This window comes from Clarias gariepinus, chromosome 11, assembly GCF_024256425.1.
Source record: "Clarias gariepinus isolate MV-2021 ecotype Netherlands chromosome 11, CGAR_prim_01v2, whole genome shotgun sequence".
NCBI classification, from domain to species: Eukaryota; Metazoa; Chordata; class Actinopteri; order Siluriformes; family Clariidae; genus Clarias; species Clarias gariepinus.
Genome location: NC_071110.1, coordinates 1906835 through 1931638, shown reverse-complemented (window position 1 = coordinate 1931638; position 24804 = coordinate 1906835). Strand labels below are relative to the sequence as shown.

The 24804-nt window shown below is 39.9% G+C and overlaps 2 protein-coding genes across 2 annotated transcripts in view; both read left to right on the top strand.

Moving 5' to 3' along the window:
- The first annotated feature begins 31 nt into the window (after window positions 1-31).
- sap130b (Sin3A-associated protein b) lies at window positions 32-18131 on the top strand. The gene is made up of 21 exons (XM_053507793.1): window positions 32-108; window positions 2960-3072; window positions 3544-3713; window positions 3807-3968; window positions 4088-4214; window positions 5106-5227; window positions 5934-6058; window positions 6170-6314; window positions 6397-6487; window positions 6781-6885; window positions 7470-7617; window positions 7723-7841; window positions 8036-8299; window positions 8389-8554; window positions 10800-10892; window positions 12569-12897; window positions 12988-13209; window positions 13351-13476; window positions 13581-13684; window positions 16606-16719; window positions 16873-18131. Exons 2-21 carry the CDS (start codon window positions 2979-2981, stop codon window positions 17032-17034), a joined length of 2988 nt encoding a protein of 995 aa, XP_053363768.1. The 5' UTR covers window positions 32-108; window positions 2960-2978; the 3' UTR covers window positions 17035-18131.
- A 4877-nt stretch (window positions 18132-23008) lies between these two features.
- myo7bb (myosin VIIBb) overlaps window positions 23009-24804 on the top strand; it is a 32522-nt gene continuing 30726 nt past the window's right edge. The window contains exons 1-2 of the mRNA XM_053507783.1: window positions 23009-23364; window positions 24314-24415. Of these exons, the coding sequence (XP_053363758.1) occupies window positions 23350-23364; window positions 24314-24415 (117 nt within the window). The 5' untranslated portion in view covers window positions 23009-23349. The remainder of the gene's footprint in view (window positions 23365-24313; window positions 24416-24804) is intronic.

Below are 24804 nucleotides of genomic sequence, written 5' to 3'. Positions count from 1 at the left end.
AAGTACTGCCGGAAGTGGCTGCAGACTTCACGCGCTCTGTCAGCAGTCAGCTTTACCGGCAGTTCAGGGAGACAGAAACGGATGGAGAGAATTCACATCTGCTTTAAGGTACAAGAAAAACGAGTAAAAAAGAAACTAATCAGTCATTCTGATAGGAAACGACACGAACGAACTCTTTAATTCCGACACGTAAAATAATCTGGATAAAACTAGTTGCTTGTGGAGGATAAGACAAACCTGTCATGTTAGCATACGGTTGCTAAGTTCGATGAATTAGCATCACAAACCAAACCAAAGTGTCTGTTTTAAACCTAAAAACATGTTATATTACACAACAGGACGGGGTTATGACTTTACTGTGTCAGAGTATAACATCATAGCAATATTATTAAACTTACTCAGTGTTTGTGTGGTTTATTAAATGCAGCTCTGGGCAGGTTTATTGTGTTTGATGCTGGTGGGTTTTTTTTTTTTGTTATACCTTAAAAATTCAGAAAAAAAACCCTCATGGGAACTCATTCATATTACTCTACTCCTCAGATAACCCAGATCCTTTTAAAATCCTGTTTCTCCTATAGTAATAACATACTTGTGTATGTATAACAACATGAGATGTCATAGTGTTGATCCCTACAATATATCTAATTACTTTTTTAATTTGAGTTTTTTTTTTTTGTTTAGTAACATAATTTGCTTTTATATAACTATATAACCACCAAACTATAAGAAAAATTAAAACCTATTTTTGTTTTTTAAAATTTGTTGATTAAAACTACTAAAACCTGTTAATTTTTACGATTACCAAGTCTATAGACTTTCTTTTGTGTGTGTGTGTGTGTGTGTGTGTGTGTGTGCGCGCGCATGTGCAAATGGAAATAAAATCTTTCCAGGTTTCTTATTTTTAATCTGCACTTCAGGACCCAAAATTTTTGGACTGTGTTCCAGATAAAAATTAAAAAATCCAAGCAAATTATAATAAAAACTTTGTTTGTCACATACACAGCCATACACTGTGTAATATACAGTGACGTGTATATGACTGTCTGTGACCTAAAATAGAAAGATAGAATAGAAGGATTCTACTAGGGAACACAAAAAGACATGCACTAGAACGGGGGTACTCAATTGAAATTTAAGGTCCGGTCAATAACATGTTCTTCGAGCCGAGGTCCGAATTTCATGTTTGTGTTAGGATTCAGATTTCTATATATGTGTTTATTATCTATAAAAAAAATGAGCGATTTGAAATTTCAATAGCATTTCAGTAATATTTATTGTCAGTTTTCAGTAACTGTGTTTTTGTTTAGTAATTGATTTTCTACATTCTACAACAATACTGGGGATTTCAAAACTATAAAATAACACATATGGAATTAGGTAGTTACGTAACAACAACAAAAAGAACAGTTAGTTGTTATTTTAAGACACAGAGGTCGGCCTTTCTGTAATAGTTCTTGCAAGAACAGTATTGTTAAGTGCATTTGCAAAATCCGTCAAGCACCATAATGAAACTGGCTTTAATGAAGGCCGTCCCAGGAGGGCGAGACCAAAACCTACCTCTGCCGCAGACGAGAAGTTCATTTAGAGTTATCAGCCTGAAAAATGACCAATTAACAGCACCTCAGATTAGAGGCGTTATGAAGTCTTTACAGGGCAGAAGTAGCAGAAACATCTCACCATTAACTGTTCAAAGGAGGGTCAGGAGTAGCTCAGTGGTTAAGGCATTGGACTACGGTTCGGAAGATCCCAGGTTCAAACCCCACAACCACCAAGTTGCCACTGTTGGGCCCTTAAGCGCGGCCCTTAACCCTCAACTTCTCAGATGTGTAATGAGATAAAAATGTAAGTCGCTCTGGATAAGAGTGTCTGCCAAATGCCTAAATGTAAATGTAAAGGAGATTAATGCATTTTTGGACGCCTTCAGCATTCCTTTACAATGTAAAAAGTAATAAAAATCAGGAACCATCATGGAGTTAGAAAGTCACCCCAAACTTTTGATCGGTAGTGTGTGTGTGTGTGTGTGTGTGTGTGTGTGTGTGTGTGTGTGTATATATATATATATATATATATATATGTCCACTTAACCTTAAAGATTCAGTTTTTATAGTCTACTTTGTTTTTCTTGGAGAAAGCCATGCTTTGTCACGTTGTCACGCTTTCTACTGCAACCTCTGTCTGTACAGTAAACTATCACATTGTTTGGCTCTGTTGAGTGGCGTGTATAGCCACGCCCACCTTGAGGAAAGACCGCTAGATTACTGGAATATCAATTATTCTCATTTATCAGAAAAGCATAGTAATAAATGTATTAAATTCATAAATGTATAAATTACACAGAAATTGCAGAAAGTGTAATTGTAAACTGGGAGATGTAAAAATATAGAAGGGTAAAAATATGGTGTGTGTGTGTGACAGTGTGTGTGTCAGCATGAGGTTATAATAAGGTTTTCGTTCCATATATAGATTGATGGAGCACTTTGTTAGTCTCAAAGGGAAATTGTAATGTTCGAGCAGCCAGTTCACATATTATACAACAAGATACAAACAACAAGGAGGAGAAGAATATTAAAGGCTTTAGGTTTACAAAAAAAAGACTATGAGAATAAGGGTAAATATATTTAAAGGTGTTTAAAATAAAACTAATAAAGTAAAAAGATGTATAATAATAATAATAAGAAGAAGAAGAAGAAGAAACAGTTTGTATGTGCAGGGTGATTATATATAAAGGTGGGAATTTAAATAAGTGTTTATAAGGTGATCCAGCAGGGTGTAATGCTGTTAAAAAGAAGATGCAAGGAGATGATTATATCAGTGCACCAGGTGGAAAAACTGAGTGTTAGATCACGGCGCGTTGATGTGAATTTAATAGATTAACAGTTTGTGGATAAACTTGTAAGTTTGTGTGTGATATATTGTGTAGTGATTGAGTGTCGTGTGTGTGTGTGTGTGTGGTGTTCAGGACGTGAGAGCGGTAGAAGATGAGTTCACAGCAGTATCAGCGATCAGGACCGAACTCCGCGCACACACAGGGAGGAAACACACCAGGAGTCCAGCCCAAGCAGACCAACACAGGTGTGTTAAACAGAGGGATACACACACACACACACACACACACACACACACACAGAGTTAATACCAAATACAGTTTTTAAACGAAATGTAATTAAGCCCCGCCCTTGCTAAATCATGAATGAACTGAGAGAAAGCAGAGTTTAAATTTACTTTCCACAACCAGGCCTGATTACTGCCAGACCTGTTGAATTAAGAAATCACTTTGATATAACCTGTCTGACAATGTGAAGCCGGATAAAAGATTTAAAATCCAAAGAATCTAAAAAAATTCAAGAACAGATGAAAAACGAAATAATCGAAATGTCTGGAAAGGGTTTAAAAGACATTTCTAAGGCGTTGGGGCTCCAGAGAGCCAGAATGAGAGCCATCAATCACAAATGGAGAAAACCTGGACGACTCATCCAAGAGCACGTCATCTAAAGAACATCATCTAAAGAACTGCAGGCCTTGAATTCTGCTTCATTTCTGCAGGTCATGATGACGGAGGACGTGACTCGGGTCTCGCCCCTTCCTCCAGCGCCGCCCCTCCTCCGCTCAGAGACGATAAGCAGGAGCCGGTGGTGGTGCGACCGTACGGAGCGACGTCCTCAGCTCCACAGACATTGACTCAGCACCACCCCTTCACAGAGGGACCCGGGAAGGTACGGGTACTGAAACAGCACCATCATGCCTTCACCACGAGTCTCCAACGTTTCCTCTAATTTATCATCTGTTCTCTTTTCTCTCATATTCAGTCTGCTCTGAAGACTCCTATTCCTAGTCGTGTAATTGCCCCGGCCCCAGCCCAGGCGCACCTCGCTTTACCCCACAAGGTACCCAGCCACATCACAGTCACTATGGAGAGCGCCATACCGCAGACGTCCGCCATCCCGGTGGCCACCATCAGCGGGCAGCAGGTGGGGGAAAAAAAACATGCCTTTAGGGTTAAAGGCGGCTTATCCAATAAAAAAAAAAAACAGTAGTTTATCATCTCGGGCCGTCATGCGTACGTGATCAGAATGCTTTTATTTAACAGGGTCACACTGGAAACCTGCACCGCATCATGGCCACCAATCTGCAGATCATCCGTAGCGGGACGCCAGCACTGCAGATCGGATCCCCGGGCGCTCCGCAGCATCCGTTTCCCTCACATTTACCCAGAGGTCAGTGAGAGAAGCGTCTCAAAGCTCAGACACCGAGTCTGTGTGTCTTATCTTCTTTACTTTATAATTATTATTATTATTATGGGCTGAATTTCTTCAGCAGTCTTAGGCAGTTTTTCCTGTACCGTGCAATGCCTCAAGTCAGGCACATCTTAAAGCGAAAGATAGCTTTTATATGTATGTATTGTGTTTATGTTGTACCTTTTACATCCCCATATCTTTACACATGCATTCAAAAGATCCTGTAAGATAAACCAAGTACATCTTTGTCATGTGAGAGTCATCATTTTAATAAAGATTCCTGTGAATGATTTTTTGTTCCTAATAAAGTGGCAAGACGATAAATCGAGTGCACTAATACCAGTCAGAATCCAGATCTCAGCAGAACTGTAGCGTTTTTTTAACGTCATAAAGCAGAGACACTGTAACTTGGTATACAGGTAGTCCCCGGCTTAAGAACATTCGAGTTACAGATTTCCAGAGATATGTTTGACGTTTGAGATTCATTTCCTTAGGCATGGTTACAGTTTTTTTGGCCACATGATGGCAGTGTTGGGAAAGTGGACAGAGATAAGAAAATATCAGTTTATTGTACGTCAAAACTATTGGCTTTCATCGTTTGTATCATCGTGATGGCGAGAAATCTCGAGGCCCCTATTGGTTTCTTTGTCTTTAAAAATTAAATGACCCTCTAACTGCATTTTTCTAGCAGTTTATTAAAATGATTACCTTATTAGGGGAAATACAGTAACTTTCTTCAAAGAGAGAGAAAAAAAAACAAGGCTTTATTTGTTACTGGCTCTTCAGTTCAACACAAGCTTCAGAGTCACTAGTGTATCAGTGTTTATATGCAGTGTTTAACAATCCCCTGTGTGTTGGTGTAACCTGTAGGAGCTGCAGCCGCCGCCGTCATTTCCAGTACAAAGGGAGCGACGGTGCTGAGGCCGGCGTCAGGACCGAATCCTGCAGCAGGACAGGCGACGGTGCAGCACATCATCCACCAGCCCATCCAGGTTCCTCCTGCTTTTTTATACTCACATCTACACTGTGTGTTAGTATTCAGCTTACTGCTCTCAGCTTTATACACTTAATAACCCAAAAGAACTCATTATTATTGGTATTATTTTTTAATTATTATTTTTTATATAAATTTTTAAGATAATTTAAAGATTTTTAAAGATAATTCTTACACCTTTCCCTTTCTTTTTTTCTTTACTATTTGGTTTATTTCTTTTTGTCTACTCTCACCTTTCCTTTTTATTTTTCTTCCTAAATTTTTACATTAACATTGTTTGTTTCTTTGTTTTTTTTTCTTTAAATTCTTTTCTTTTTCTTTTTTTTTCTTTGCTCTTTTTCTTCCTTCCTTCTTTCTTTGCCACTTCCAATGCTTTTTTTTTTATTCCTCACGTTCACCTTGCCTTTTTTTTCCCCTTTTCACTTTACTTATTATTCATCCTTCTCTCCCTTTTTCTTTTTTTCCTTTTTTTAATGTGTTAAACTTTTAAACTGGGTGTTTTTTTTAAATAATTTTTGGTTTATAATCTAATCCTCAGCAAACGTGCTGTAGTTGGACATTAACCAGCCTCAAGGGGGAACAGTACCTCCACTTTCACCCCAACCATCACCCCCCCCCCCCCACACTGTTGATTATTAATCTAAAACAGCGTGACTCCACTGTACCGTGTACTGCGTTTTAATGGGTGTGTGTTTGTGTTCCAGTCTCGCCCCGTGGTCACCACGTCCACGCCGGTCATGCCCACAGTGGTGGCGCCGGTGGCAGCCACCAGGCCGCAGTCTCCAGTCATTACCACGATGACAGCTCACTCGGGAGAGTTGGTGCACGGGTAAGAGAGGCACCAACACACACACACACACACACACACACACACAGACACACTCTCTTACCTGATGACTTTGTGTGTTTAAACACTGTGTGTTTGTTTTATTTTGAACAGACGCTCAGCTATTACCATCCACCCTCCTCCTGCCACCCTGAGTATCCAGCGGGCTCCTCACGCCCGGGACACGCCCACACGCATCACCCTGCCCTCCCACCCAGCCATTGGAGCTCAGAAGCTCCTCCCACACTCCATGGCACAGGTCTTAACACCAAAAAACAAAATGAGCGCTTCTCTTCAATTACGGATTTTATTTAACCTTTTTTAAAATAACTTTTTTTCAGAAACCAATCTTTAGCACCGTCACGCCTGTTGCCGCGGCAACCGTGGCCCCCATACTGGCCACCAACACGGTTCCATCGACCACCACTACAGGTATGAGAAGCCTGAACACCTGGGAAATAATAAATACTAAATAAATACACACTCTGGACTTAATGAGTGTTAACATGTTTCTTTTCTCTCACTTTTCCTTCTATTTTCCTGTTTATTTTTCTTCTCCTTCATTGCTCTTTTTTTTTCTCTTCTTTTTCCCCCACTCACTTTTGTTTTTTCTCACTTGAACACTTTTTCTCTTTTTCTTGCTGCTTTTTTGCTTCCATCTAACCCCTCTTTTTTTTCCTTTTATTACTGTTTCTCCTTTTCTTTCTCTCCTCTGTGTGTTTCAGGCTCTATGACTCAGTCCCAGGTGTCCAACAGTAACATAGTTACAGTGACCATGGCCTCGCATTCCACTCACGCCACTGCAGTGACCACCTCCACCATCCCCGTGGGTAAGTCACACACACAGACACACACACACACACACACACACACACACACACACACACACCTACACACACCTCCACCATCCCCGTGGGTAAGTCACACACACACACACACACACACACACACACCTACACACACACACACACACCTCCACCATTCCCGTGGGTAAGTCTCATAAATATCTACAGTGCTTTAATGAACCTCATTATTTTACGTTCTTTTGCTTTATTTTTCCCCTCTAACTTCCCTTTCTTTCTTTCTTTCTTTCTTTCTTTCTTTCTTTCTTTCTTTCTTTCCTATTTTCTTTCTTTCTTTTTTTCTTTTTATTCTTGCCTTTTCATTTTTTTTCATTTTTTTATTACACCCCCCAATGTTTTACTTTCTTTGTTTCCTTTTTTCTTTTTATGTGCCCTCCTTTAATTTTTCTTACCTATTTACCTACTCTACTTACCTAATCATCATAATGTGTATCAGTGATAATTCTTTTACTCAGCACTGAAATAACCGTATAATAATACAACAGCAGTAATAATAATAATATGAGAACGCTACCACGCTGGTGTCATTATTATTCCGTGTTCCGTTTCAGCGAAGGTCGTGCCGCAGCCAATCACACACACCTCACCTCGGATCCAGTCTGAGTTCAGTGGAGAGAGAGGGAACCTCATCCCCATCTCAGCCCATCACACGTCCCCTAATCCTGCTGCTGCCGCCATGGAGAACCGCAGTGACGCCAGGTACACACTCACAGCCTTAAAGGGGACTGGAGCAGGTGATTACACTGGGTGTGTACTTACTCTGTGTGTGTGTGTGTGTGTGTGTTTGTATTTGTTTTTCCACAGGCAGTCAGTCCCTATGCAGTTTCAGTACTTCCTACCAGCGTACCAATCAGCTTCTTACCCTCTGACACACGCCTACACTCCCATCACCACCTCAGTGTCCACCATACGCCCTTATCCAGGTAACACACAGGCCACGCCCTGTTAGAAAAAAAAAAAAAAAAAAAAAAACAAGCATTTATTGAGCTTCTTGACTAAGAGCTGTTAAGGTTATAAAATTAGATTAGTAAAGCATCAATCATGTGGCTGCTTTGTACCTCCTGATACCTACGCATGTTTGTGTGTGTGTGTGTGTGTGTGTGTGTGTGTGTTAAAGTGACAGCTCAGGCTCCCTCTGCCGCTCAGCCTGGCATGGGCGTGGCCTCAGCCGTCCACCTGAACTCCATGCAGCTGATGACGGTGGATCGCATCGCTCAGATCAACACGCAGAGCATCCAGTCCGCGGCCGTGGCGGCACCGGGAGCCCAAAACGCCGCGATCGCCGCTCAGGGGCTTCACGCCAATGCCCCGATGGCACCGCAAGGCATCCAGGCCGCTCCCATTAACCCCCAACCGAACTCAAGCGACGCCAAGACTTCAGGTTAAGAGCCAGACATGGAGATGAGACGAGATGTGTTTATTTATTAAACATGTCCCACTGTTTGTTAAATCCTGTTTCTTTATCCTCAGTGGTGCTGGCAGACGGCTCGGCTTTGGTCGCCAGCTCCATCAACAGCACCTTTAACGCCAATCAGCCTGTCGCCACGGTAACTCAAGCGCACTCGCAGGGAAGCACGTCGGCGCTCGTTTCGTCTCCTCGACCCAGCATCCTGCGCAAAAAAACCGCCATCGACGGGTGAGTCTCGGATCAAATCCCCGTGCAGCAAAACTCTCGCAGTCTCCTGGAGCTTCCTAAACCGCTCTCGCTTTAGTTTTATCTGGATTCATTTCTCACAGCGCACTGACTGTTGGGGCCAAAACCATTTACAGCACAATGGGGGATAAAATGGAATTTAAAAATGCAGTGTTTCACACATATGTAAAATATTACTTGCAGTGGGAGACAGCGCAGCGGGCCGCACTACCTGAACGCACAGACCTAGAGTCTGTTTACTACATACAACAAATACATGTGATTGTCAACGTATTAAATTTTTTAAAATTTCTATTTATTTAACGTTTCAGAAATCCAACCGAATAATCATCTACCCAAACGTTCAAGAGTAAGACGAAGTAAAAAACACATTAAAAAATAAAAAGTCTTTGGCATACAAAGATGGCGCGGTTTGTCAGAGTTTGTTTTTCCCATTACTGTGTTTTAATAAATACAGTAAGTTCCCTACATACGAATGAGTTCTGTTCATAAGTCCAATTTTTTCGTAAGTCAAACAAACAGGGTCTAGGAACTAGGATACTAATACAGTTGGCGGGATACAGTATATTACAGTACATTGTTAATTAGAATTGTACCGATGGTTGAACGATTCATTTTAGAAGAACGAGCGATGTCTGTCTTCATTCTTATTGCTTGGCGCTTCTTAGCAGTACCAGCTTCAACATTGCTTTGATTTGAAGAAGGGGATTGTGTAATGGGGCAACTAGAGGCAGGGGGTGTATGTAGGGGACTTACTGTATATATAGGGGTCAGGATTGCAGTAAAGAGTGGCATCCTTTTTCTTAGGATAACCCAGGCAGTATGACTAAATAAAATTTTATTTAACCAAATGTACCTGCCCAGGGAAACGCTATGTGTGGGGAAACACTAAAATAATCTCAACCTCAATCTCTAAATACAATTCTGGACACTTTGTGTAAATTGTATGCGAGTCTTTAGTTAATACACCGTTTTAAAAATAAAACAGACAGTAAAAAAATTTTTATTTATTTTTTTTAAACCTAAGAAAAAACAATGTGTGTGTAGGGATGGGCAATATAATGCTGTAGAGTCATTAAATTATATACAATATCAAATATATTGTTTATGGTAGAACTTGTGCTTTCTAATACAGTGGAACCTTGGATCACAAGCATAATTCTCCGTACTTGAAAATCTTTGCTCGTCTTGCGGAACACTTGCAAACCGTGTTACTCGCAATCCAAGGTTTCACTGTATATCTATAGAAGAGGTTTTGCCTCATCACAAAGCCCCCTGTAATTTTTACATGTATTTAATAAACTCTGAACTGAGTGTAAAGTGTTATGATGGGGCTGTTATACCACAACATACTGTAGATACTTGCGTAAGATTAAAGGATGGGGAAATATGAAGGTGTATGAACCAGGGCTGTGTTATCTGTATGTCAGTAATCAGTTGGTCTTATATTTATGGTCTTGACATCCTTGAGGCTTCTTCATTGTGTACTGTGTCGTAACACACCTGATACCGAGCTTTAATAACGCGTAAAGATGGACAGAGCTTTACAACACCATAAATATCTCACCTGACATAGCGTTTCTCAGAATTTATGGGTTTTTATGTGTTTAAACTGAAATACTACTTTACAAAGCATGTCATGATTTCATCCATATATATAGATATATTTGGGTGGGCCATTTATATGGATACACCGTAATAAAAAGTTTCTGACCACTTATAAAATGTGTTATAAATGTGTTATAAAATGTGCTAGCATTTCTCCTGCGGTGTTGCTATCAGTGTGTGAAGAGTGGAAGAGGAGGGTTGCATTGACAATCCAACACAATGGGCAGCTCATTTTATAACACATTTTATAACACATTTATACCACACATTTTATAAGTGGTCAGAAACTTGTAAATAACTCATAAAAGAATAAAGTTATTGTGTCACATGACCCTCTTCCTATTGAAAAAACAAAAGTTGCATCCAAAATGACCGACTTCAAAATGGCCACCATGGTCACCACCCGTCTTGAAAAGTTTTCCCCCTCACATATACTAATGTGCCACAAACAGGGAGTTAATATCACCAACCATTCCCATTTTATTAAGGTGTATCCATATAAATGGCCCACCCTGTGTGTGTGTGTGTATATATATATATATATATATATGAATGTGAGATATATATATATATATATATATATATATATACATATATACACGTGTGTATGTGTGTGAAGGTCTGCTGTGAGGAAGAACCTGATGGCGGCTCACCTGGGGGACCGAATGGATGGAGGTCTGAGGAACACTGCAGGATCACCACGACCTGCTGGGTACACCTCGTCATAACACTCACATCACTCACTCAGACTCATCTCATTCTCTATAGCGCTTATACTGTACGGGGTCACATGTGGGATGCAGCCTGCCAGTACACACACACACACACACACAGTAGGGGCTTTGCAAACATGGAGAGAACATTTAAACTCTTTCATTCAAATACACACTCTCACACTCAGACCTGAGGCGGGAATCGAACCCCACAACACTTTTTTTTTTTATAGTATAGATAGATTTGCTTGAGGTTACATTTTGCTAATTTATATAAAAGTTACATGCTTGCAATAAAACAGATCGTGTTCTGAAGTCTTTCTGAGTCTAAATATTGCAATTAGCAGTAATAGGCATGTTTTTTAAAAATTAAGTTGAACGGCGCATTTCAAAAAAGATTATGCATGTGTATAACTTAATTTAACTGATAACGGTGGGTTTGGCGACACAAAACAGGTATATAATTGGACTTTTGGTAAATTCCAGGGTGCGTCTCATAATACTGAATATTTCTAAACGCCTGGGCAGGTTCACATGTTGATGTTTTTACTGGGAAGAACAAAGAGTTTTTCTCCCACGTAAAATGTACAAAGGTTAACGCATGATGCAGTAAGGTACGTCAAAAGTTATCCGTTCTTTGGCTTTAGGGATTTATTAAAATTAACATTTAGAAACGACAAACACATAATTTTCCCACTTAATCTTTACTCCCTTTTCAATACATTTGGTCCATCAGTAAATAATCTTTCGTATTCTCTCATTAAAAATTGTTTTAGTCTGGGCTGCGAGCCAGGTCCTCATCAGAAGAGAATCTTTATCCTTGTAGTTCTGCTTTCAGGGGACCGAACAGGTGAAAGTCTAAAGGCGTGAAATCAGGACTATAATGAGGACGCTTAACCTCAAAATGTGGGCAGAAGTGTGCGGACAGGCATCATCACGTGAGATCACGACGTCCTCAGATATCAGTCCTCTGTGTTTAATCTGAAGTTTAATCTTCAGCTCTTCAATAAGAGTCTCACTGTAACGACTCGGTCGATTGTTAAACTTTTTTCCTGATGTTCCAATACTTCTGGCCCTTGATGAATTTTCCAGCTGATGGTCGACTTTTGAACTTTTTCTCAGTCTGCGATTGAGGATGTTTCCGTTCCAGACTCTGCCGTTTACTTTCAGGCTTGTAGGAACTTTCACCTTTCTCAAAGTATTTCTCCATGTGTTGTTTACAGATATCCAAACACTTCTGTTTGTGCTCTTCCAGGACTTGTTTCGGCACCGGGTTCACCCTCAGACCACAAAATTAACACAAAACCCAGAATTATTGGGCGTCCTTTTTTTCCTTGCACCGCAGTTACAAATGAACTGATGTACTACGTTCACACCTGCACAGCTGTGACTGGGGAGATGTGAACGGAGAGCGCTAATAAGACATTGCGGCTGAGAGAATTTTTTATATAACCAAAGTGCGGATTGTTTCTGACTTAACCCATAGAATAAACGTCACAATGTAATATTGTAAGAACAGTAAAAAATTTTTACGTTGCACAAGTCTTTCCTCCATGTTTTTTTGTAATGAAGCCTTTTCTTTCTGATGTGGTTTATTCTGTAATTAATTGTTAACAATAATTAAATAAAAATAATTTCTAGCTGAAATCTCTTACTGTCCATTCCTCTATTACAGTGTAAAACCCAAACCTGACATCCTCATGGGTTTGGCTCCTCCCGTCAGTACCGCAGCGGACGCCATCTCTGGACAAAGTGGCGAGCAGAACGTAGCCCCATCTCCTTCTCAAGTCCCCACCCAGCCCATCTCCACCCACCTGGCTTCGGTCACGCCTCCTTCTCAGCCTGTCCCTGCCGCCATGGCGGTGACTCCACCCATCCCTTCAATGGCCAACGTGGTGGCGCCGCCCTCTCACCCAGCATCCAGTAGTACTGCAGCATGTGCCGTTAGCTCCGCCCTTCCAGAGATCAAGCAAGAGGCGTCACCCATGGACACTTCAAAACCAGGTAGTCCGCTCATAGTTATTGTACAACGATAAATGTAGAATCTTTAACTGAAATTCCCAGCATGACATAAGATCCTGTCTGCTTCATCAGGAGCTCCAGCGCCACCTGGTGGCGCTCCTTCCCTGTCAGTGCCACCTGCAGATCTCGTGCCCGGAGCTTCGCCAAGAAAAAAACCCAGAAAGCAGCAGCACGTCATTTCCACCGAGGAGACCGAGATGATGGAGACCAACAGCACAGACGAGGAGAAACCGCCCGCCAAACCTGTCAGTCAGCGGCCAGAAAAACGCAAATCGCCTCCGAAAGAGTACATCGGTGCGTCATCTTACGACTGCATAAATATGTATAAAATCTCTCAGATTATTTGGTGCTTTGTCTAACTTAAACTTGCGGGTGTTTCTTTCCACCAGGAAATATTGTGTATAAAGGTTGGTGTTGTTTTTTGTGCGTATGTAGATGAGGAGGGCGTGCGGTACGTTCCCGTCCGAATCCGTCCGCCGGTCACTCTTCTCCGTCATTACCGTAACCCCTGGAAAGCCGCTTACCATCACTTCCAGAGATACACCGACGTCCGGGTCAAAGGTCACACTTCACTGTCAAGACACATCTGTTAAAAAAAAAAAAAAAAAAACGTAGCCGGACAGATTGCAAGCGTCCTAATGAAACTTTGTGTCGTTGTTCCACAGAGGACAAGAAGGGCAGCCTGCAGGACGTGGCCAATCAGAAGGGGGTTGTGTGTCGAGCGCAGGGCTGGAAGATTCATCTGTGTGCTGCTCAGCTGGTGCAGCTGGTGAGAAACTCCCTCTGTCACAACACATGTCAGATGGAAATGTGAAAATAAATTTTTCACTGGGTTTTCACTGGGTTCCTGAGCCCAGCACTTCATGCAGGGCTGGTAACTGATCATTTGGACTTGATGACATAAAAGAGTGAGTCCATCCTAAGGTTAGATTATTAGGACTGTAAATCTTCACTTCTTACATTTAATTATAGCATTGGATCTGTAAAAGTGTAATTTTGATTAACAGGGCAACAATTCAATTCTGGTAGTCCCTGCCTTACGAACTAGTTCTGTTCCGGCAGCACGTTTGTAAGTCGGATTTGTTCTTAAGTCCGACAAATTGAGTCCTGTACACCTATGACACGAATATACAATGTAAGGCATACCAATCCACCTGACTAAATCTCTGTCGCCTGTCCCCACACTCCCATCATGTGGCCAAAAACTGTAACCTCACCTAATGAAATAAATCTCTCCCATAAAATGTTACAGTGTTATCTCTGCGCCTTTAAATCGTGAGGGGAATCACAGACGGCATTTTGTCTCAGCTGTTTTCCACTGTATTGGACTGTGAACTCTATTTCATCGAAGATTTTAGGAGGTTTTTGAGGAAATTGGTTTTATTCACCATCAGGACAGCTTTTTAGGACAGACATTTTCTATCATCATGGACTGATTTACTGAAACCGGTGAGGCCAACTTATTTCTCCCGTACACACACATACAATATATATAAAGTGAATGACATTTTCTGCATTCACTTACAAACTGAAAATATAAATATTGTATCTACAGTGGGGCAAAAAAGTGTTTAGTCAGCCACAAATTGTGCAAGTTCTCCCCCACTTAAAAAGATAAGAGAGGCCTGTAATTTTCATCATAGGTATACCTCAACTACTTTTTTTATAAGAAAAAAAAATCCAGAAAATCACATTGTAGAACTTCTTTGCAAATATGGTGGAAAATAAGTATTTGGTCACCTACAAACAAGCAGGATTTCTGTTTGAACTCGTTATCAGTATAAAAGACACCTGTCCACAACCTCAACGTGTCCCCCTGCCTAAACCAGTACATGTCCAGGCCCGTCTGAAGTTTGCTAGAGTTGAAGTTTGTTAAATGATCCAGAAGAGGATTGGGAGAATGTCATATGGTCGGATGAAACCAAAATAGAACTTTTTGGTAAAAACTCAACATGTCGTGTTTGGAGGAGAAAGAATGCCGAGTTGCATCCAAAGAACACCATACCTACTGTGAAGCATGGGGGTGGAAACATCATGCTTTGGGACAGTTTTTCTGCAAAGGGACCAGGACGACTGATGCATGTTAAGGAAAGAATGAATGGGGCCATGTATCATGAGATTTTGAGTGAAAACCTCCTTCCATCAGCAAGGGCATTGAAGATGAAACATGGCTGGATCTTTCAGCATGGACAATGATCCCAAACACACCGCCCGGGCAAAGAAGGAGTGGCTTCATAAGAAGCATTCTTCTGGAGTGCAGAAGCAAGGTTCTGGAGTGTCCTAGCCAGTCTCCAGATCTCAATCCCATAGAAAAACTTTGGAGGGAGTTGAAAGTCCATGTTGCCCAGCGACAGCCCCAAAACATCACTGCTCTAGAGGAGATCTGCATGGAGGAACGGGACAAAATACCAGCAACAGTGTGTGAAAACCTTGTGAAGACTTACAGAAAACGTTTGACCTCAAAATGACCTCAATGTCATTGCCAACAAAGTGTATATAGCAAAGTATTGAGATTAAATTTTGTTATTGACCAAATACCTATTTTCCACCATAATTTGAAAATAAATTCTTTATAAATACAATGTGTTTTTCTTATTTTGTCTCTCATAGTTGAGGTATACCTGTGATGAAAATTACAGGCCTCTCTCATCTTTTTAAGTGGGCGAACTTGCACAGTTGGTGTCTGACTAAATAGTTTTTTGTCCCCGTGTAATTGTAAATATTGTTATCTGGTGCACTGCAGTGTATTTTTTTTTTTTTTTTTTTTTGTACAATACACGTGAGCTGCTTCCGTGATTTGTTCGCATCTACAAATGTTCTTAAAACCGTGGTCAGTTCGTATCTGCGCAAATTCGTAATTCAGATGTTCGTATGTCTGGGACTACCTGTCTTTGATGCCACTGAATTTGATAAACCTTTATGTAAACTTTGTCATGTATATTTTACAGTGAAATTCAGTTGTATATAGTTGGGGTCAGAGTGCAGGGTACTGTGAGCCTAAAGCAGACTCATTGACTCACAATACTGTGTGATCGTTAAACAATAATCATCTTCTGATATTTATAAAACTATAAATCATACAAGTGTTTTTAAGTTTATAAAAATGCCTGGGTTTAGGTCATCAGCTCCTTCACATCAACAGGTGTGCTTCTGTTAATCTGCTAGAGATGAGTAAATAAAAAAATAAATTCAGTTGTGTAATGCAGTTCTTTACTGTAACAATATGTATTGCTATACTGACTCCAAAAAACAAATGTTTTAAAATAATTTTTTAATGTACAATTAATTTGCATTTGAGGCGATAAAATGTTGCAGTTTCTCTGTAATCCTGTAGATGGTGCACCTTAAACAATCCACATATTGTTGGGCATCACAGCGTCCAGTGTTGTAGGAGCAAATTACTTGTTTTAGAATTCTAACTAAATCTAAAAAGCATTAATATCAAATCGGGATATTTAAAAAATCATGATACTCGAAGAATCGAATCGAAATCTTATAATTCTTTTGATTGTGTAAAGCTGCTTTGCGACAACGACGAATGTTAAAAGCGTTATACAAATAAAATAGAATTGATACTGAGGTATCGTGATGATACCATATCAGGTGGTTTATGGTGAGACCCATCCTTGTAATCTGCCCTCCTCACCGGTAAGGGGCCGTGTTTTAAAGAGCATGTTTTGTGTCTTAAAGACGAATCTGGAGCATGACGCCTACAGCCGTTTAACGACTCTACAGGAGGGCCTCGTCCCCAAGAAAAAAGCCACGGCAGACGATGATCTGCACCGCATCAGTGAACTCATACAGGTGAAATTTTAAAGAAATTAGACGCTGATGTCGCTGTAACGCTAGACAAGTCCTCCTGGGAAACCATGTGGAACCTCCAAATGGAAATTGCGACTTGCAACCAAGATAGACGAGTTTAATTGTTTGTTTGTTTTTTTTGCTCTCTCTCCGCAGGGTAACATGCAGCGCTGCAAGCTGGTGATGGATCAGATCACGGAGGCTCGCGAGGCCATGATGAAGGTGCTGGACCACAGAGAGCGAGTCCTCAAACTCCTCAACAAGAACAGCAGCTCCAAGAAGCTCCACAAGCTCCACAAACGCAAAGACAGAGCGTAATGCAGGAATCGGAGTCGGCTCGCCGCAGGAGGTCCGGAGCGAACAGAAGGAAAAAAAAACACGCAGGAAACGCGTTAAAACTTGGGAGAAGCCCCTCTCTCATCTCCCTGTCTCATCCCACAGCGGGGGGCGGGGTTAGCATTAACGTTTGTAGTATAAAAAGCCTTACCTCCACTACAGAATGCACACACACACACACACACACACACAACACGAGGGACAATCACACAACGCAGTATACCTACACCAGTCACGCTAAAGGACGGTTAAAGAGATTTCAAAACAACACGGACTTTTCGCTAACAAGTGTTTAACGTCTCGTTACACCTTCATTCAGTAAGAAAAAAATATTATAGGACAATACTTGAAGACATTTTCACTATATATATATATTATATGATATATATTCATAATAATAATATGCTGAGAAAAAGTTCCGTATTCAAAAGAAAAATCATTATTTAAAATCTAATAAAAAAAAGAACTATTTAGAGTTGTCAGAAAGAAAGAAAGAAAGAAACACAATGTCCCCTTTATCACAAATACGGTGCGATGTGTATGCGTAAAACCGTTTACCTGTAGGCCACGCCTCCTACCCGAGGCTGCTGCTCGCTAACCAGGTGAGAAAGAAAGCCGATACGTTTTAGATGTTTTTGTGGTCACTTTCAGACACTGATCGACCTTAGCATAAGCAGATTAAGACGGCGTGTAAAGTGTTTATTATATATAAAGATCTTCCGTTATTTCTTTAGCAAACTGACTCAGAAGTGGAAACTGGTTCAAACTGGTTCAGAAACCACAGACTCCTTCAGACGCCTAACACGACAGCGGGCGCTCCACTAGGCTAGAGAGTGGTAGCTAAGGTTATTTAAAGATAATATAATCTGGTTTGTAATTTAATACAGGGCTAGTTAGCGAGGTAAGTCTGTTAATTCAGAGAAAGGAGAAGTTTGTGCACCCCTGACCATTAGAACATACTCCATTCTTTTTTTTCTATGAAGGCTTGCTTTTGGTGACGATTCAGTGGGGTTGATACCTGATTATCACACATGCGTGTGATGATTAGATGTCCAGAAACTTTTTATCAGGCAATGTAATAGGAACGTTCCTTTGTCTTTTTATATATATATATATATATATATATATATATATATATATATATATATATATATAACTCCCCCCCCAATAGCTGTCGCTGTATCCCTGGAATAAAAACACTAACATGCCGGACAGGATGTCCTGAGCTGCTGATTTGTCCACCCTTGCAGTTTGGATGAAGTGGGACATTGTGTTCATTTCCATCTTTCTTTCTTTCTTTCTTTCTTCTTACTTTCGCTGAATATATTCGGTACAGATATAGATGACACATCATTCAAACAGCTGCTCATTTGCGCAAGTGACAGTGTTAAGTGTAAACGTATTAATGATGCTCTGAACAGGAAAAAAAAACAGTGTTTAATGACATAACAGAGTTATCACTATATTACTATCGTATCTTTTGTATTGTTATAGAAGTAAGACTCGGTCCTACTTTTAACGACGAAGCTTGAAATTTAGAGGCTTAATGTCAGCGTCTCAAATCTCACGCAAGTAACACTAGACTGTTCTATCAAAGGGACGGGGCTCCGTTAACGATGTACCTACATTTAACTAATCGAGTCTGTTCCGTTTTGTAGTTTTACGCCACGGTTAACGTGATGCACTTTTTTTTTTAAAGCATGAGAATGAGATTTTGAGACAGCTTGAGCATGGAGAGGAAAAAAAAAAAGACACAAGCCAAAAACAGTCCACAGCACTGTCTGTATGTCCTCAGTCTTTGCTAACTATACTTCCTTGCGCAATACAATATATATTATATATATAACCTCTATATATACTTTGATCTTTTATGTAAAGTTCTTCTATCAGACAGACACTGTGAGAAACGAAGCACAAAGTGCTGTAAGAGGTAACAACCAGTAATAATTGTATCCCCTGTCTGGGTGCCTTGTGTTGCTCATGACCTGCTATAGCTAACGGAGCATGCTGTATGATTAACCGCTGAGAGTCAGGTGCGGCATGAAGGTGTGTAAACTTATGTTTGAGAGACGATTCGGTCCACCATGAAAATATTTATTAGAACCAGCAGATTCAAAGTTTCCTCCAAAGCTTAAACTCAAGATCAGTTTAATGTTTAGGTTTATTTTATGTCTGTACACAGTAGGCTCATTCCCTGGAAAGGCTGGTGGTAAAATATCAAAGCATCGACAGTAATGGATGGGGATTTGAATAGCCAGAGGTATGATACGATTTTATCACGATACCAAAAGGTGGCGATATTCTGTAAGTATCGTGATTGTTTAAAAAAAAAAACATTTATTTAAATTTTTTTACAGTTCTAAACAAACTTACCAAATAAATAACTCCTGCCATCCAGGATGCTCTGCTAACCTAAAGAGTTTATATAGGAACTGCGACATTTTACCACCTCGCATGCAAACATATCTAAATTGAAATTTGTTAATTGAAAAAAATTTTTGGGAGTTATCTTGCCTCACAAAAGAATCACGATATGTAACTGAGTCGATTACATTAGATTTGCGCCCATGTGTACGAGAAAGAAGTAAAGAATAGCCTCTAAACATCGAGCTAAAAATCCCCAGCCTTATGATTTTACAGGGATATTCTGGAATTTTTTTGTTTTATTTAAAAAAAAATTTTAAACCTCATCTCTGTAGTATCTGGCGTATGTGACATTCAGCACATATTTTTCAAAATTTAAAAATTGCATTTTTGTAATTTTTAAGTTTTGTAATAAGTCTAAGGGCGATGGTAATTTGTATAAACCTTCAAGAATGAATATTTATATAAACCAGAGCTACTTCTTATTGTTCAGTTAGACACGTTTTAATCATTTGCATTATAAAGTTGTGTATTTTAAATATTTACTGAACAGCCTCCCTGAAAGATCACATGACGGTTCTACACAGAGACCAGGCTGAAAAAAAAAATAGAGCACTATTTGAATTTGAGCCTTTGCTGTATTATTCCCAGAGTGCATTGCGTAGGAAGGCGGAGTCGTCTTCCTGTGTGCCTCCTCACTGTTATGTTTACTGTGTGTATTTGTGTGTGTTTGTGCGCTTACGGATGGAAACCTGCTTCTAAAAAGAATGAGAAACATAGTGTGTGTGAACGTCTCGTTTTCCATTTCCCGTTTAGTTTTTAACCCCTTTGATGTCTTTGATGTGTGTCGCGATCTGAGACGGTTCTCGGAGAGCGCAGTGTTGTGATCGTCTTTCTGCCTTAGCTCATCTTTATTCTAATCGTAACGAAATATATATGAGTTTTTAAAATAATAACAATTGTTTGAGTGTGTGTGTGTTCATGGTCGTATGCAAGTCGTGTTATGCAAATCTTTGGTTTAAAAATGTGATTTTTCTTTGGCATTATTATATAATAAACTGACATGCTTGCGTTGTGTAAGTGGTGTTTCTTCTTCTTCTTCTTCTTTAAGCTGTTAAATCAGCGTCACACAGACGTACCAATGTGCTTTAGGACACAGAGGGACTTCCGTCTTCAGGATTATATGCTGCAGCCATTTTGGCTTTCTTTCCCCCCAGTGCTTTGGTTTCTCTTGAACCTCTTGCTCTGTTTATTACAGCGTGAGGACGTAATGTGATGGTGGCCATCTGCCAGATGCTGTATGTCAATATAACTCTAGTCATCAGTAGCACCTGAATCTGATGGAGGCTAGGTGATGATTAACACACTGTGCTGGACATCCGCAAAGTAGAAGTGTGTAATATTACATTGAAGCAAAATCACACTCGAGGTCGTGCTGTTGTACTCAATATCAGCACGGCTGTGATGCGGTCGTAGGCATGATGGTTCAGCCCGAGTACTGAAGATGTTCAGCACGACCTCGAGTGTGATATCACTTTTATACAACAGTTTCACAAACACCAATAACACCAGTTATTTTGCTCCGCCCACACACATCCTTCCGTGCCTGGAGGAGCTGGCGACAGCTTTGTAGCCCGCATCAGGCAAAAATAAAACAACACAGACGCATTTCAGGACAACTTAGAAGTGATTAGTGCAGAGACGGCGTGTTGTTTAAGACGACATAACGTTATCAGATGTGTGTTCTTACTGAAAGTGCCTCTGTGACTGGGTGTGAATGTGGGTTTTGTCAGGTAGCTGCTCTCTCCTCAGTGGAATGCCTCGTCCTATCAGATTACTCGTCCAGAACGTCCGTAACTACTCACTACGAGGCTCACCGTGCAGGTCAGACAGATGTATATGTCACAGCTTTCCTAAAAAATCCTGTTTATGTCTTTGGTAAATACTCAGTTAAAGTAAATAGACACTCATAGTTGTGTGACATTTTCAAACAGGATTTAGCTTTTAATATTTTATTATCTACTGTCTTTAAGAGCAACAGCCGGCCTCAGGTATAGAAGGAGAGCGTTGTTCTTCTCAACAGGTCTTAAGAACAACACAGATGACTTTCAGAAAGCTCAGACAAAGACAAAGTAATCTGCTACTGATATTTTACTCTTCTCTTTATCATGAGCTAAAATTCTCCAGGTATTGTACAGCAGGCGGCCAAAAGTTCAAAGAATGACACAAATATAAATTTTCCTAAAGTCTGCTGCTTCACTGTTTTTAGATCTTTGTGTCAGATGTTTCTCGGGTCTACTGAAGTATAATTACAAGTATTTTATAAGAGTCAAAGTGCCTGATAACTTCAGTAGACCAGAGTAACATCTGACACAAAGATCTAAACGCACTGAAGCAGCAGACTTTAGGAAAATTTATATTGTTATCACTCTTAAAACTTTTGGCCCCCTGCTGTAGAAATTGAGATTTCAAGACACTACCAATTCAATGTTTGGACACCCCATCTAACGCTATTGTATTTCCTGATTTCCGACCTTTCTTGATAGAAAATCAGATATTTCTGAAGAAGCGTCACTTCTAGATTTAAAGATGGGAATATTTCAATCTATAAAGAACAGTACTACACACGTTTATATGATAATTTATATGACACTTATAGGGTGTATTTACTTCTTGTATGTCTGTACACAGTTTTACCTCTGGCTGTTAAAAAGTGCTAACACTGGAGACTCCTTCCATGAACATTAGATACACTTCTCCTTACCAGAAACTGTTCATCAACATCCATGTGAATGAGCTGTTACCATAGAAACGATATTGCGTTATTAGAACAAATGCATCGATTATGTAGGGTTTAGAGTTGAGGAAAATCAATCAACCAGTCAGACTGGACTCCTGACTGACGCTCTGGTGTAACGTTGACTCCCTCAATATACTGTAGGATGATCATTATTTCAGCAGTTAAAGTGTTATTTAAAGGCTTTTTTTTTTTTTAAGAATTATACACACTTCCATATCTTGAGGAGGAAGCGAGTGCTTCTTGATAAGAGCCGTATCTCGGGGTGTGTCTCGCCTTGTTAACGTGCTCTTATGTAAATCATCACTGTAGAGTCCCTTCTGTTTTATTGGCTTCCAGAAACCCGTCTCGTGCGGTGAATGCTGTGTATACACCATCACCACGGAGATGAATAACAGGGAAGAGGGATGCGGCGTCATCTTTGGACCCGCACTGTTGCTGTTTTTTTTTTTTTTTTCTTAAACATGAATTCATTTCCTAAGCAGGTTTATTTAATTCCATATTTTATGAGTTGAAGAGGTAAATAAATGCTTTAGTGGAAAAGATGATGAGTGTCCTGACGGAGTGAGGTTTAGGATCTATAACGTCTCCATTGTGAAATCCTCCTCGGCTCTGGATTTAAGAGCTCTTGTGAATAAGCTTTACAGCTTTATTGCACCGACCGTGTTAATACCCCGGGCTTGGTCTTTTCCCAGGTCCAAAGGGCCACCTCCGGTCTCTGTTAGTCATGTTAACACTGTGGTTTTTGTCGGGTTCCTATTAGAACCTGCTTGGGTGCGCTTCCAGAGTCTCCTCTCTGGAGCTGATAAATGCTTTTCAGGACGCAAGAGCAAAGTCAAAGTGCCATAAAGACAACCACGTGTGTCTACGTCTGACATCAGCATCGACGTCTTCCTCATTCCTGTCTCTTCACTAAGGTGGAGACAACCTTGGACACTTACAGCTTCTACTTGGAAATTGACGGCACTTGAGGGACGTTATTGAGTAGAGGGAAGACGGATGATCCTGCACGGAGAAATAATGACCTCAGCAGAGCATCGGTAGTATAGAGTTAGTTTAATACGTAAATGATCAACGTTCACTGATCAATCAGGGCTGAGTTTGTCTGAATTTGAGTCCAGAGAGAAGTCCCAATAATGGTGCTGAGCAAGGTACACTTCAAACTTCTGTCATTTTAGTGTCATGTAGATAACAGTGCTATAAGTGCCGTAAAATGTATGACTTTAAAAATAATAATCAGGTTTTTTCAAAAAAAGTCCAGGCTTTTGACTTCTTGTCCATAAAAAAAGCAAAACTGTAGAAACTTTCTATTTTAGTTATGTGTTTGTTTGGTTGGTTGTTTTCTATGGATAAAAAGCTGAATATACTTATATATAACTCAGAGTCACGTAAATATATCCAAACATGTGATTAGGATTTAAAAAAAAATGAATTTTATTTATTTATTTTTATTTTTTTAGAGAAAAAAGCTGGCATTTCATTATTTCTGACTCAAGGATTTCTTAGAAATTAAATATGGTCATTTAGTGTGACAGAATCTTTCGATTTATTTAGTTATAAACTTGAGTTGGAAATGGATTTTTTTGCTTCTTTTAAATTTCAGTGCACAAAATAAACATTTTTCTGTGCAAACATTTTTGTTAACAAAGTTTAACGTCACAGTAAACTTAAAAGTTGAGTTTAACCACTTAACAGTTTTTAAAAACTTTTTATTTAGGTCCAATTTATTTGTTTGTTTATTCATTAATCAGCATTTATTGAAGTCTGGCATGGCAGGGTTTTTTTTTTAATCTGGTGAAGAACCACATTATTATTATATCACAGTTTGTGTATCAGTGCCTCATGAAATAAAAGACATAAATGTAGACAAAAAGTATTTTACGTTTAAATAAATGTTTTGAAAAAAATTCTAGATGGAACCTTATATATTGCAACTTGAGTGATCTTGATTTGCAACAGAATAATTTAAGAAAAATCATAAAAAAGTCCTGGATAAAGTCTTAAAATGTTACATTTCCAAGTATAAATTAATTGGTTGCATATAAAAGGTTGAAAGGCTCTGCTGTACACACGGTGCTCATACAGAGTGCTTGTCTCCAGGGCGATCACGTCTGGGTGGACGTCAGGAACGGGGTCCCGGTAGGGGCTCGGGTCAAGGCGCTGGACGGCAGGCAGGTGCATCTGCTGGATGACGAGGGAAAGGTGAGAACATGTGACTCTCTAATAATCCCCGGTTTACTGTAGATTTGACGTCGTCCTTTGTCTGTACATGACACACCGTGACACTGCGCTATCAGAGGCTTGTACGCGCAGTGGGTCAAAGAGCGCGGCTCATTAATAATCTCAAAGTTTCACCACTTATCAGTTCTGTAGTTGCAAAACATCTTTACACTCAGCGGTTCTGATTTTATTTATAGACATTTAAATCCAGCTGATGTTCAGCGGGCGACTGCTGGAAACAACTCAAGTCTGCTTTCTAATTTTACTAAATAGACTCAATGTTGATGAATTGTAATTAGTGACAGTTACCATAGTAACAGGGAAAAAAGGAGATAAGAATTATGGAGAAGAGGTTGAAGAAAAGAAAAAAG